Here is a 13759-nt window from a genome sequence, read left to right as displayed (position 1 = left end):
GTGGAAGACCATGTGTCTGCAAGCATTGGAGGGTAATTCTTAAATTCTGGTGTGGTAATGGAGTTGAAATTCAGCCTAGCTTTGCTTTTTAGTTTTAAAAGGTGAGAGGTAAAAGCCATGATGTTTTGAAGCACAACTGGTAATATCAAGCATTTGAGTGATTACAGTATTTATCATTTTGTCTACTATTTTTTTTTTAATCAAACTTAAAAGTCAATTCAAAGTTTAAGCACATACAAATGAATAATCAAGTACAATTAGCCTTGGCCATTCCTGTAAATTAAGGCGCAGAAAATAATAATATTAATAATAATAATAATAATTTTTTGTCTGCAAATGGTAAGGCTGAAATGACTGAGAATGTTAAAAAATCCTATGAATTCTAACGCTCTGGCCATTTTTACTCATAAATAAGAGAGCGGTTGATTGTTCCGCGAATGGCCAGAGGGATATTAGCCCTTTCCTGTACATAAAGGAAGCTTGGGCTGAATGGTGAATACTTGAATTGCTGAGTTTCTCTTTTTTGTTTTAAAATCTAACCCTATTTTTAAAATCTACTCCTTACCTTTCCCTTCCTTATTCTAATTGAGCCAAAAGATGCAACATTTTCAATTGTATAAAAGGTTTGCTGAGGCATGAACTCTGCACATGCACAGAGGCTAGATCAGCTTACAAAAGAGAGAGAGAAAGGAGGGGGGAGAGAGAAGGTTTGGAGAGCCTGAAACCTATACAAATTTCCTTATGTAAAATTTGGAACCATTGAGGGAAATCACCCTTAATGTCTTGCCCCAGGGGCTAACAAAAGGTTCGCCTCCCAATGGAATTTAAATTTTATAAGTTTTTGTTTTTGTTTTTTTTTTTTTTTTTTGGTGTGTGTGTGTGTGTGTATGCCTATGCATTTTAGGAACAGCATTTCCTGACAGACCTCTCACATGAAATACTTTTCCCTTTCAACAGAGTGTCCTTTCTTTTCTCCCACAGCACAAATGATAATGAGGGGATGCAAAAAGTGATTTAAATACTCTATAAAAAGTAATTGCATTTGTTTCTCTTTTGTCTTTCTTCCCTAAAAGCCAAACAGCAACTTTCTTTCTGTTCTGTGAAACAAGTCTGAATCCCTGCTGTATTAGTGACCTCTATCTCTTTGTGCCTTTGACATTTTTTTTTAAGTTACAAATAATCTGTTTTCATTTATTTAATCAGTTTCTCCATGATGTCTATGAAGTTAATCGAAGCACAACCAAACATTGTTTGTGGAATGGTACTTGTTTACCTTTGGCCTGAGCATTTCTTACTAATTCTGTCATTTTGGCTAGTGCAAGGTACCTGCACAACTTAAAAATTGCCATTCATTTTTATTGGTATTAACTCATTTCCCAGTATTCCGCTATTAACATTACAGCTGATGTCACATCAAGAAACACTTTTATTTTCATTTGGGATGTTAGAATGCCAAAACAGATTACTTCAGGTTACTTATTAATTGTGTGTCTTAGCATTTATTTATTTTTGGTTCCTCATAGCTCATTTTGTGTGTTTGTGTTTTACTTTGGGGACATGTTCATCACATGTTGAAAGTCAGTCTCATGAAGTTCTTTTATTGGATAGCACATGGTGAATTTTAAGTTTTCCCCATTGTTTTCCCATTTTTTTTCCAGTCCAGTAGTAATATGTGTGGTTTTGATAATATCTTTGTACTATTTAATAATAGTTATTTTCTGAATCTGATGTCTTTGTGTCAAGTCTGTTTTCATCTAACTGGTAATCTAATTTTTTGCTTTCTTTTGTATTTTTTAACCTTTGTATTTTTTTTCAGTCTAGTAGTAATCTGCGTGGTTTTGATAATATATATAATAATAATTCTTTTCTAAATCTGATGTCTTTGTGTCAAGTTTGTTTTCATCTGACTGGTAATCTAATTTTTTGCTTTCTTTTTATTTTTTAACCTTTGTATTTTTACAGTTCTCTTTCTATACATGTGGAGTAATTTTTTATTTTATAATATGAAAAGAACAACAACAACAAAAATTAAGTGAAGGAAAGCAAACAAACTTAGCAGATAATAACAGTAATTACATGGAAATGTGATAATGAATAAAATGTTTAATCCACTAAGATTGTTATTATTTGCAGCTTCCCATGGAAACTGGAAGACATCCTTTTTGCCTTTTGCCCCTTTCTTGTCTAACTGTGTTTAAGTCTCCCCCAAAACCCTGCCCCTTACAGGATATCACTTCTACAGATGTGCAATGATGAAAAGCAGCAACAACCCCTTCGCCATCACAAGACCTGCAACGCCAGAGTTTTCAAAGTGCCCACAGCTATCTCTTTCAAAGGATATAGACTGCCGGGGGGGGGGGAGTTGAACTGACAAAGGGGGGAGGAGTTGAATTGCAAGGACATTTTTTCACTTGAACCTCAAGCCTCTGCTCCAGGATTCAAAAGATACATACGTAAAAGATCACAATTGTGTCAAGATATGTAACAGATATTTAATTATTATTTTTTTGTATTATGTGTTATTATGTAAGAATGTTGAAATGTGTCTGACAGTGTGATTTCCACAAAGGGGGGCAATTTATTGTGTGTAACTGTTTTATGTTTAATGTCTTATTGCTTACACACCAATGGAGAATTCTCATGCATTTTATACTTTCTAATAGCTCACACTATTGTGTAGTCCAATGTTTAGCTCAATTTATAACCACATTTCATTGTTCCACCTGGCACTCTGCCAACTTTCCCTAAACTTGCTTTACCAAGGAGAAGCTTCTAAGAAACATGAAGGTGGATATGCTTTGGTTTAGCAGGAATGATCCCTTATAGACTTAAATTGACTTATTTGGACAACTGCCCTTGTTAAGAATGGTTTTCTTTTAACAGATTGGTTTGAAGAGTTGAGAACCATGGGGCAAGATAAATTCAAATTGGACTCAGTTTGAATTGGGCAAGTGTATCCAGGCTGCAATTAGCTTTTTGGTCCTTTAAGTGCAAGTGAGCAACTTCTCATGAGCCCAAGACCACAGCCTATAATAAAATCCCATAGCTAAAGGCCAAGGCGAAGACCTCTCCCTCACGAGATGCCCAAAACCTGTGCCAGCTATGGTGAATGCCAGGCGACATGGTTAAATGAAAGCCCTGAGGGGATTCAACAGACAGGATGTGTTGCTGTAGCACTGTCGGTGTGAGACCACAAAACAGCTAGCTTGACACCTGAGAACACAAAAATGGCGGGGGGGAAGCAAACTGCACTTTTCAGTCATTAGTGGACCTTACCTTCCTGCTAGGTGTAAAGCATAGAACACTATTGAGTAAATGGTCTCTCCCAAAGTGTTAGAATGCCACAAGTAATTTAGTAGCAAAACGCAACATGTGTTATTTTTATATGATATATTCATACAAAGACATCCATTTACAACATACGATGTTATTATTTGTGGGGCAAAAATTTTTAAGAAAAATTCTAGCCCCAAAGGGGGGAAATTGTGATAGGAATTTTATGGTTTTAGATATATAGTAATGTTCATAACTGCACATACATAGATCAGTACAGGAAGGCCAACATGGAACCATTTTGATTCAGGCCAACGTGGAACCATTTTGATTCCTAAACTGACCAAATCCTGTCTCTGCAAGGTTAAAAATGGAAAAGCCTCCCCATTGTCTCTTCCTTTAATCTGTGTTTGAATAAGGTGTGAGCCTGTGACCTGGCCCAGGAAATAAGTATTTTAGCATTACAAAAGAATGGCCAGGCTCCCCAGAAAATCCAATCAAGTAACCTGCTAGACAGGAGATAAACAAGGAGAAGAGAAAAACAACATTTAAATTTCTGTGATGTAGGTGGGATGTACCTGAGGGGTGGTCTTAGGTTACACCCCTTCTGTGATGTATGCATAATGTTTCTGGGGGTGGTCCTGATCTAGAGAAGGGGAATTTCAAAAGTCTTTATAAGGCCTTGCAGGCCATTGTTCTGGGTCCTCTTCCTCTCCTGCGTGTGAGGGGGGTACCCTGTTGCAACAGATCAATAAAGATCAAGCTTACTAGCTGCTTTGCTTCTCAATATTCTCTGGTTGGCCTCTGTTATTTTCTCCTACCAATAGGGAACCTATGTAAGGACTCTATATGGGCTCTTGGATACCCCATAAGGGAAAAGGGCATATTTTTATTTACAACAACCTAAAGGTGTATAATGAAGGTGCCAGCCAAACCTTCTTGGGGAGAGCATTCTACCAACAGGGAGCCACTGCAGAAAAGGCCCGTTATGATGTTTGCCACCCTCTAAACCTCTTGTAGAGTAAGTAGATGAAGGAGGGCCTCAGATGATGAATGCAGGGTCTGGGTTGGTTCATATGGGGAGAGGCCACCCTTGAGGTATTGTGGTCCTGAGGCATTTAAGGCTTTATAGGTAAAAAGCAACAACCCAGGACTTTGAATTGGGCTTGGAAACTAATTGGCAGCCAGTGCAGTCAGACCAGGATCAGTGTAATATGCTCAAGCCGTCATGCCCCAGTAAGCAGCCTGGCCACCAAATTCTGCACCTTGGTTGGACAGCTGACCTATGCACATACATGTCAGGTACGTGCCAGGCACACAGTGGTTCTCTGAATTGTCCCAGAATTAGTATTTGATTTCTTCAGGATAATTGGTTAAAAATCAACTTTCAAAACAGGAAATCTCATCTGTCTTTCAAACATGACCTTTATTACTAAAGTGAAAAGTATACTTGTTTACAATTGTTGGTTGTGTTGTGTTGTGAGCTTTTTGCTTTGCAAAACACAGGGGAAACATATTTTCTTGGCAATATGTCATTTGGCTGCATGCTGAGAAGTATAATATGACTAATGCTTTCAGCTTGGATACCATTTGTGTTCTTAAAGTAATCATTCTGGTTTTACTCTTGAAACAAGTGCCAGAAGGCTTTCCAAGGAAACTACAAAATGGGAAATGTGTTTAAATATTTTGCCTCTAATCATTTTAAGTGTGTGCATGGGCTTGCACTGTAATTTTTCATTGTATTTTACAGTAACCTTAAACCAGCATAATTATTTTTACAGTTTTAAAAAAATAAACTGGCACTGGGCAATAACCAGCAGTGTTTCCCGATAATACCCATGTTGAACTCCGCTCCCCATCCATGTATTCAAACTACTATGCATCTGTTGCATTTATTTTGTTTTTTTATTATTGATAAACTTTATTGGAAGCATCAAGATTTTAACCAAAACCTTCATGTTTCACAAAAGGTCTTCAGGACTGAAGCTGCACCTTTTTTTTGCACAGGACTATTTTCACAGTGGGTGGCGCTGTGGTCTAAACCACTGAGCCTAGGGCTTGCCGATTGGAAGGTCGGCAGTTCGAATCCCCACGACGGGGTGAGCTCCCGTTGCTCAGTCCCTGCTTCTGCCAATCTAGCAGTTCGAAAGCACATCAAAGTGCAAGTAGATAAATAGGTACCGCTTCAGCGGGAAGGTAAAAGGCATTTCCATGTGCTGCTCTGGTTTCACCAGAAGCAGCTTAGTCATGCTGGCCACATGACCCAGAAAAACTGTCTGCGGACAAATGTCGGCTCCCTTGGCCAGAAAGCGAGATGAGCGCTGTAACCCCAGAGTCGTCTGTGACTGGACCTAACGGTCAGGGGTCTTTTACCTTCCACACACACACACACATGGTCATAGTGTGGCTAGATACAAGCAAAGTTGTACAAAGCTACCCATTTCTGTTTCAGTTACTCATTTTTCCAGTTTTAAATTCATTTCAGTACATTTCCACGTCAGTTTGTGATTTTTTATTTATTAAAAAAAATAACAGAATTAGTTCCTAATATAACATTTTCTGAGAGCAGTTTCCCCTAATATAACACATTTTATATGCTATTTTCACTAATATATTTGTTGTTTGTTTATTAATTCCATTTCTGTCCCAGCCTCCCTCCCCAAGAGGCCAGAGTAGCAAACAACAAAGCAGTAAAACATGACAACTGCAATTTAAAATAAGTTTGGACACTTAAGCACCTCTAAGAATATGTAAGTCATGCTCAAGGCGGCTTGCAACATGCGTAATTACCAACATTAACAAAAACCATCGTAGGCAATAAATGAAACATCAGAAAGTACACATATTGAACAATTTCCACATAAATCATAATAAGATATAAAATAAAGATACAAAAAATAATAAGTAACATTCGCAAACCATCCCACCTCAACAATACCCTAGCCCAAGAGTCTGTTCAGCCTCAGCTTTGGTAGCTGGAGTTAGCCCAGGTGGGAAAAGAAAGGCCTGCAAGGCAGAGAGCAAGTCTTCCAGGATTCACAGCCAAGATGGTCCTGCTGTGAGAGCATGCTGGGTCTTCCTTCCTCTGTGTCAAGGGTGGGAAAACCTGTGGCCCTCCAGAGGTTGTTGGACTCGGCTCCCATCAGCTTCAGCCAGGATGACCAGTGGTCAGGAATGATGGAAGCTGAGGTCTAATAAGCATCTGGAAGACCACAAGTTCCCCAACGCACAGAGCAAGGTAGTTCTAGAGCTGAGGCTGGGTGGTGCCCACCAAGAGCACCTTTCTGTTTGCCCTTGCTGCTCTTATTTGATATGTGGATGGCCCTGTCAATGGGGTGCCCATGACAATTTGCAGATATCTCTAGTAAAGGAAATGAAGAGGTTTCTGTCTGAAGCCTGCGAAGCAAAGTGGTTGGCCATGTGAGTCGGAGCTGCTAAATAGAATTGGATGTCTGGAGGCTATGTCTGCCCCCTCTTTTTAAAATGATGCAAATGAATTGCAAGAAATCTAATAATCCCTTTTAATTTTTCAGGCAACCAGCATAAAGCGTGAAATGACCTTCGCAGCATTTCAGCAGGAGGAGCTAAAAAGTGATCTGAATCAAAAACTGTCAGACCAACATTTTTTTCTGTTGGCGATGAAGGAAGAGGATTCGAAAACAGCAGACACCAAAAAACCTGGCAGAGTCCATGAGCACGAGAAAGAAAGCACCCGCTCCATCTGCCTTCTCGAGCAGAAACGCAAAGTTGTATCTTCAAATATTGATGTGCCTCCTGCAAGGTAGGGAAGCCTGAAGAGCAGGAAAGGGTGGCAAAATGACTAGCCTTCCAAGTTCAGCAAGTTGGGGTTTTCTGATTTAAACTATATAGCGCATCCTACAGGTTGAATGTGTGTGTGTGTTGTGGAGGTTAGTGGTCATTGTTCAATATGGACCACTTGGGTTATAAGATTCACTGGGCAGCCTTGGGCCAGTTGCTACTACTTCAGTCCTGTCATTGTAAAATAGGTATCAATAATAGTAAATTGTTTAAAATGAAATATAAACTACGTGAGCAATGCCAGCAAGGAATATACTAAAGCAGAGATCCTTCCACACATATGACAGGTGAGACAATTTCATAGCCGTGCTGGTGTAAGTTCTGATCCAAAACATCAGGATGGCACCAGGTTAGGTAAGGCTGTCCTAAACTATACTCAGAGGCCTGATTCAGCTATAATAATTTCAGTCTGGTTTAGTCTGATAAACCATGATTTCATTAAACGAATAATGAGCATTGTGCCTTTGCTTCCATCTTCCCTTCTTTGTCATGCTGCAGGGGAATAGAATAGAAACTGAATTTGAAGGATGGGTATAAAACCAAGAGGCAGAGCAATCAAACCCACAACCCCTATGGGCAGTTTTAGAAAGCTAGAAGCTAAATGGCACCTTAAACCTAGGTTATGGGCGCAACAATGGAATGGCTAGGTGTGCTTTTTTAATAACAAGAATCCAAAGCTGAAAATGAATGAACTGCAGCTAAAGTATTATGTTCATTTTTCACATGGTCCAGTCCTTCCCCTGCCCACCCCCCTAATATTCTTAATGGGGTCTCTTCTCCAGTCTTCAGCAGTGGTGTAGCGTGGGGGGTGCAGGGGGGGCCGGCCGCACCGGGCGCAACATCTGGGGGTTAGGGGGCGCAAATCCACGGGGTAGGGGGTGCAAATTACTTGCCTTGCCCCGGGTGCTGACAACCCACGCTACGCCACTGGTCTTCAGAGAGTAGTTGGAAGTGGGGAGGCAGAAAAAGGTCCTCCTTTCCTTCCACTCTGCAGTTTTAATCTGAAATCTTAGGCGTAGTACTGCGCTCAGCAACTGCTTGCACTAATGAAATCCCCTGCCGCAAATGCGCCTAGAACAATTAGAGTTTTGAACACTGCCTGTGGGAGGGGTTGGATGGAGCCAGTCACCACTGACTTGCCCTTTCTGGCCACAGATAAGCCATGTGGGCAGGAAGCCTGCTAGTGGTATACCTGGTAGTGGAAAACTGCAAAATGGGAGACATTCTGGGGAGGGGGGCAGAGCGGGGCTGAACAGTCTGAGATTCAGTGGATAGTGAGCCTGACTCAGGCTGTTGCTGGCCAGTGTCAGGCTCGATCCATACAGGATTACTGCAACAGCCTGGAGGTGGTGCAGGGATCAGCCCCAATCATTCTCCTGTTCCTTCCACCATAGTCACCATAAGTGGCTGGGCTGTGGACTCAGCAGTAGCTGTCCAAAGTCCCTGCAGTGGCGGGTAGGGTTTGGATTTCAGATTTCATTCTAGTGCAGTACATAGGAAATCAGTGCAGGCAGCCTTCTCGGAGTCATTACAAAATACCTAGATTCTGGAACACCTTAAATCCTCTTGATTCCCCAGATGACACGCCCCCCCCCCCGCATCTGTACTAACTGCTGCAAGTTTCATTCAGGAGACTTACCTTTCCCTCCCTTATCCTCAATGGCAGAACTGTGTGTTTTCTCCTATTTCCCTCCTTCCTTCTCCTTCTCTCCCTCAGTGCTTGCCTTGGGGCATTAACAAAAGACTCATAAAGTATATTTACCATAAGTGTGCTTGCATTATTATGGAAACCATTCTGTGTAATACAAACCTTCCCCAGAGTTTGAGGTAGTTGGCACCCATGATTTTGTTCTGGTCACTTACTGGACCTCCTGTGGAAATTTGTTGGAAGTTATGGCACTCGGTTGTAGCTGTGATTCTGCCTCCATCCACTCTCAGTTTATTAGACCTCTTGGAAAAGCTTTAGAATTTGATACCCTGAACCCCTTCACTAATTGCTTGGTGCTGCAGCCATTAGGGAGCTTATAATGAAATAGCAAAATAAAATAAGGAAGAAAGGGAGCTGAAGGTATAAGGAGGGAGGTAAGACTCTTTTTTTATATTTATATATGTGGTGCTGTTGAATGGTCATTGTAAGAACAGGGGTAGTAATGGCTATTTCTTCAGGGCAATTCCATACCATAACAACAACGATGCTGAATAAAAATGGGGTATCAACTAAAGAGCCCCAACTGCAATTTTGTAGGAAATTACAGAAAGCAAAGGACATACACTAAATGGTGGTTGTTTATTGAAAGGGGATAGATTTGTTTGTTTTTAAAATGGTCAAGACCATAATCTAGCTGTGTAGATATAATCTGCCATATCAGGGTTCAATTGTGGCAACTTTTAATGCCATCAAATCCAAACTCCTCCTCCTCCTCCTCCTCCTCTTCTTCTTCTTCTTCTTCTTCTTCTTCTTCTTCTTCTTACCCCTCTGGTCCCTTGACAATAGAAGGGAACCTTGAGAGAGCAAATCATGAGCTAGGCAATTACACCTGCAGTCACTGTTGTCTAATACAATGACAGGGAGCATCAAAGCTGAAGTGCCCCAGGTGCTCGTTTTCAGGCTAGTATGCCATGGCTTATTAAATTTGAATCAAGCTGTATCCTAAACCTCATCAAAGATTGCAGCAGATGTAATAACCAGCCAACATCATGGCTCACATTCTCCTTGCTAACATTGCCCAATAATATTCTTGGTAGCTTAGCACGATAAAAGTCTTTTCAGACATAGGACTCAAGTTTAACTCCAATGTGGTATTGACTATTAGTGTATTTTTTATACTTTTAGTGAATTTATATTTTTGCTCTCTTTTTCTGCTGCTTCTACAGCCTAACACAAGACTTTTGCATGCTGGCTCCTGCTACACAAATGCCCTCTGGCATCCCTTTCATTCGTCAGCACCCCCCCCCCCGACTTTTTTGCACCCCAGTTCCATTGGCAAAGCACACAAAAGGGGAGATAGAATTTTTATCAAAATGGTGGTAGCCACAGCATGCCTTAATTGAGCTTGCGTGAGCCACCAGTTGAAGCTCAGTGGTCTTGTACAAAGGCACAAACACAGTGGTGTTTTAAATGTGTATCTCTCAGGTTCATATCACTCTAGGACTCAATGCACTAGGCCATGCCTGATGGTGGTTTTTTTGCATATCAGCCCATGAACAGAAGGATTTGTTTGAATCTGTGATGTGTCTTGTTGAATTTGCTTTTTGACACTCCTACACAAAACCTATTTTTCTCTTTGGGTATTTGCTTCTTAAAATGTAGGTGAAATATTTGTGAGTGAATAAAAATAATACCGCTTTCTCATCTACAAATATATGAACATAACAGAACTTGATAGAAAATTCTGCAATATAAAAATAATGTCCATCAAGTGGTTTTTTTTTAAAAAAACAGATTTTAAAAATTCCTACATGTTTTAGGAATATCTTAGGATAGCCATGACTAACTCAAGTCTACAGAGTATGTCTTAGTTGGATACAATCCATTGTCTTCATTCTGGTGTTAGCTTAGAAGTATATTAACATGCACAATTAATAAAAATAACTATTATTTACATTCTTTGTTTAATTCTAATGACACAGCAGTGCTTAATTGTGTCCTTAACCTTATTAATTCCATTGGCCCTAAATTTATCTAGATTGTGCCTATAACCTTGGAGTTTATGTGGAACCAGCACAATCCAGTCACCATAAAATACAGCATAAGAGCATGTTTGCATCACAGCCACTAGGTGTCACTAGAGAGTGCTTGCTGCTTGATATAGGAAAATGGATGAGAATTGTCCCATGCGATTAAAAAAAACCTCCAAATATTGTTTAATATAATTGTATTATTTACAAGGTTGAATTTGCAGTCTCTTGAGTTTCAAAATTCTTTACAAAGATAATGAATAAGAATAAGGGTGCAGCATAGAATAGGATGGTGATCCTGTCAAATATCATCATAGCAAAACAAACTCTTTTAATTTTTATTTAGTTTTACTAAATGATATTAAAAATGCATCAGCACTTCTGGACAATAGTTAAGGTTAATGCTGCTATTTCTTTGGCACTTTTGAATTACTTCAAAGTGGGGATCACTTTGTTGAAGGTCAAAATACTCAACTTGGTGAAAATCAAATGTATTAGTTGTCAAAAAAATGCATTTGTCTCAATTCCTTGCATGGCTCAGAGCATGGGTAGGCAAACTAAGGCCCGGGTGCTGGATCCGGCCCATAGACAGTCCGGGAATCAGCATGTTTTTACATGAGTAGAATGTGTCCTTTTATTTAAAATGCATCTCTGGGTTATTTGTGGGGCATAGGAATTCGTTCATTTCCCCTCAAAAAAATATAGTCCGCCCCCCCACAAGGTCTGAGGGACAGTGGACTGGCCCCCTGCTGAAAAAGTTTGCTGACCCCTGGCTCAGAGCAATACAAATCCCCATATAAGAGAGGAGTCGGTCAATTTAAAAAAATGAATTGTTCTTGACAAATTGTCTCAGAATGAAATTCTGCTTATTCTTGTATTCCTCAGTGATGATGCTGTTGGCCGTCCTTTCTCTTTGATCTGAAGCCCAAAGGGACTGGCCCATTAAGTTCCAATTAGGAACAGGCATATCACCAACTCTCTTTAATTTATTTATCTGTGTGTTTATAATCTGCATATTAATTAAGAAACATGTAGCAAGGTGGATTGCAGCATATAAAATTAAAGTGAACAAAGATATCCATAGCAATATCAATTTTTAAAATCCATAAATGCTGATGGGTTTAAAAGAGAAAATTCAAATTGCAGATGCGTACCTAAACAATATAGTTTTCAAATGACATCTCAAAGGCGGGAGAGAACTTCCTGCCCAAAGTTCTGCTAGCAGGGAGTTCCACAGGGCAGCGCCTGTCAAACTAAAGGTTTCATCTCTTGTGAAGGTCAGGCAAACTTCAGAGGCATGAGACCCACCAGAGGTGCCCCCCTCAAAGGATCTTGCTGATTGAGGTGAGTTGAATCTGAGTATAGCTTAGTTGGATACCACCCTTTATTTCTGGGACTGGCTCTGGAGCAGCCATGCAATGGAACGTGGCATAGATCCTGCTTACTGGCAAGGAAGCAGTGCTATGAGTCCCCAACAGAAATATGAGTAAGGGTTGCAAGGCGAAATGTGCATTTCTGGCTGGCCAATGTACATCAGAGCTGTTAAGTTTACTTTCAGAACGGTTGGTCCCAATTGTCTGCACAGTTAAATCAGTCACCTAGAGAGTTGTATTGTGACTAGATTTGTCTGTTTCACCTAGACAGGTTAGGTAACATTCATTGTCAAGCACTAATTACTGATATGGAAATAAGAGTGAGCACCTGTGTAGAAAGGAACTGATATGAATTATGCACAGTGCTGATGATATCTGCAATTACCGAAGCAAAACTAACTCATGACAATACAGCACTTAATGCCATTAGATGCTATGCTGTGTTAAATATGCACAAGCCCCTTCCTTCAAAACGTTCAGGCGCGGTTCAGGGACATAAGAAACGAGTAAGTGTAATAATCAGTCTAAAAGAAGTCAGATGCTTAGTATCCCATGAACCATGCTTGTGGAAAAACTAAAGCAATGAATTGTGTTCTGGCACCACATCTACAGTGCAGGTATAATACATACATAACACGACTCACACTGAAAGCTTCAGATCTGCTTCAAGACTGTAGTTCAGCTGCAATTCATGTTGCTGGATTTTATCCAAGTCTGCAGCCTGACTTTGTTGCAATTCATCCTTGTTTCAGATAAGTGTGTGGTTTAAGAAAAATAGTGAATTCACATATGTTGCTTATAAATAGGTAGCCTCCCACTGATTTCTCCAAAATCAGGGGAAAGAAAGAAAAAGGAAACTATTTAGCTCAATTAGGGTTTGTCAGATCACTAGTTTGTTTGAGCATCTTTAATCCTTTTATACTGTCTCCATAGGTAAAGGTAAAGGGACCCCTGACCATTAGGTCCAGTAGTGACCGACTCTGGGGTTGCAGCGCTCATCTCGCTTTATTGGCCGAGGGAGCCGGTGTACAGCTTCCGGGTCATGTGGCCAGCATGACTAAGCCGCTTCTGGCGAACCAGAGCAGCACACAGAAACGCCGTTTACCTTCCTGCCGGAGCGGTACCTATTGATCTACTTGCACTTTAACGTGCTTTCAAACTGCTAGGTTGGCAGGAGCAGGGACCGAGCAATGGGAGCTCACCCCGTCACCGGGATTCACACTTCTGACCTTCTGATCGGCAAGTCCTAGGCTCTGTGGTTAAATCCACAGCGCCACCCCCGTCGCTGTCTCCATAGGTAGTCTCTCGCAATTACAAATTCAGTGGAAATCAGAGAGATGTATTAATACAAACTGAATCTCTTTATGTGTACACATATGTGTACACATATGGGGAACAGTTAAACCAGAAGCTACTGCTGGGCTCCGTTCCCATCATCCCCAGGCAGCATGACCAGTGGTCAGAAATTGCAGCTCTGTTTTAAATGTATTATTTATTTGGTTTATATAATGCCCTCAGAGCAGTGAGACATGATTTTTTCCAAAATTGCTATCAAATTTTAGTAGAGGAGAATACAACAAAAGAAACTGAGGAAAAGAGGGAGCAAGGATAACAAG

The 13759-nt window shown here is 40.5% G+C and overlaps 1 protein-coding gene and 1 long non-coding RNA gene across 3 annotated transcripts in view; one reads left to right on the top strand and one right to left on the bottom strand.

Annotated features, from left to right (window-relative positions):
* The window catches only part of LOC308593159, a 350716-nt gene that overhangs the window by 212094 nt on the left and 124863 nt on the right, over positions 1 to 13759 (bottom strand). The window lies entirely within an intron of this gene.
* ZNF704 (zinc finger protein 704) overlaps positions 1 to 13759 on the top strand; it is a 55825-nt gene that overhangs the window by 13348 nt on the left and 28718 nt on the right. For both annotated transcript variants that reach the window (XM_081204743.1, XM_081204742.1), the window contains exon 2: positions 6807 to 7054. In XM_081204743.1, the coding sequence (XP_081060869.1) occupies positions 6807 to 7054 (248 nt within the window). The remainder of the gene's footprint in view (positions 1 to 6806; positions 7055 to 13759) is intronic.

Source organism: Podarcis bocagei (genome assembly GCF_964188305.1).
Source record: "Podarcis bocagei genome assembly, chromosome: 8".
Classification (NCBI taxonomy): domain Eukaryota; kingdom Metazoa; phylum Chordata; class Lepidosauria; order Squamata; family Lacertidae; genus Podarcis; species Podarcis bocagei.
This window is presented reverse-complemented; position numbering and strand designations above follow the sequence as displayed.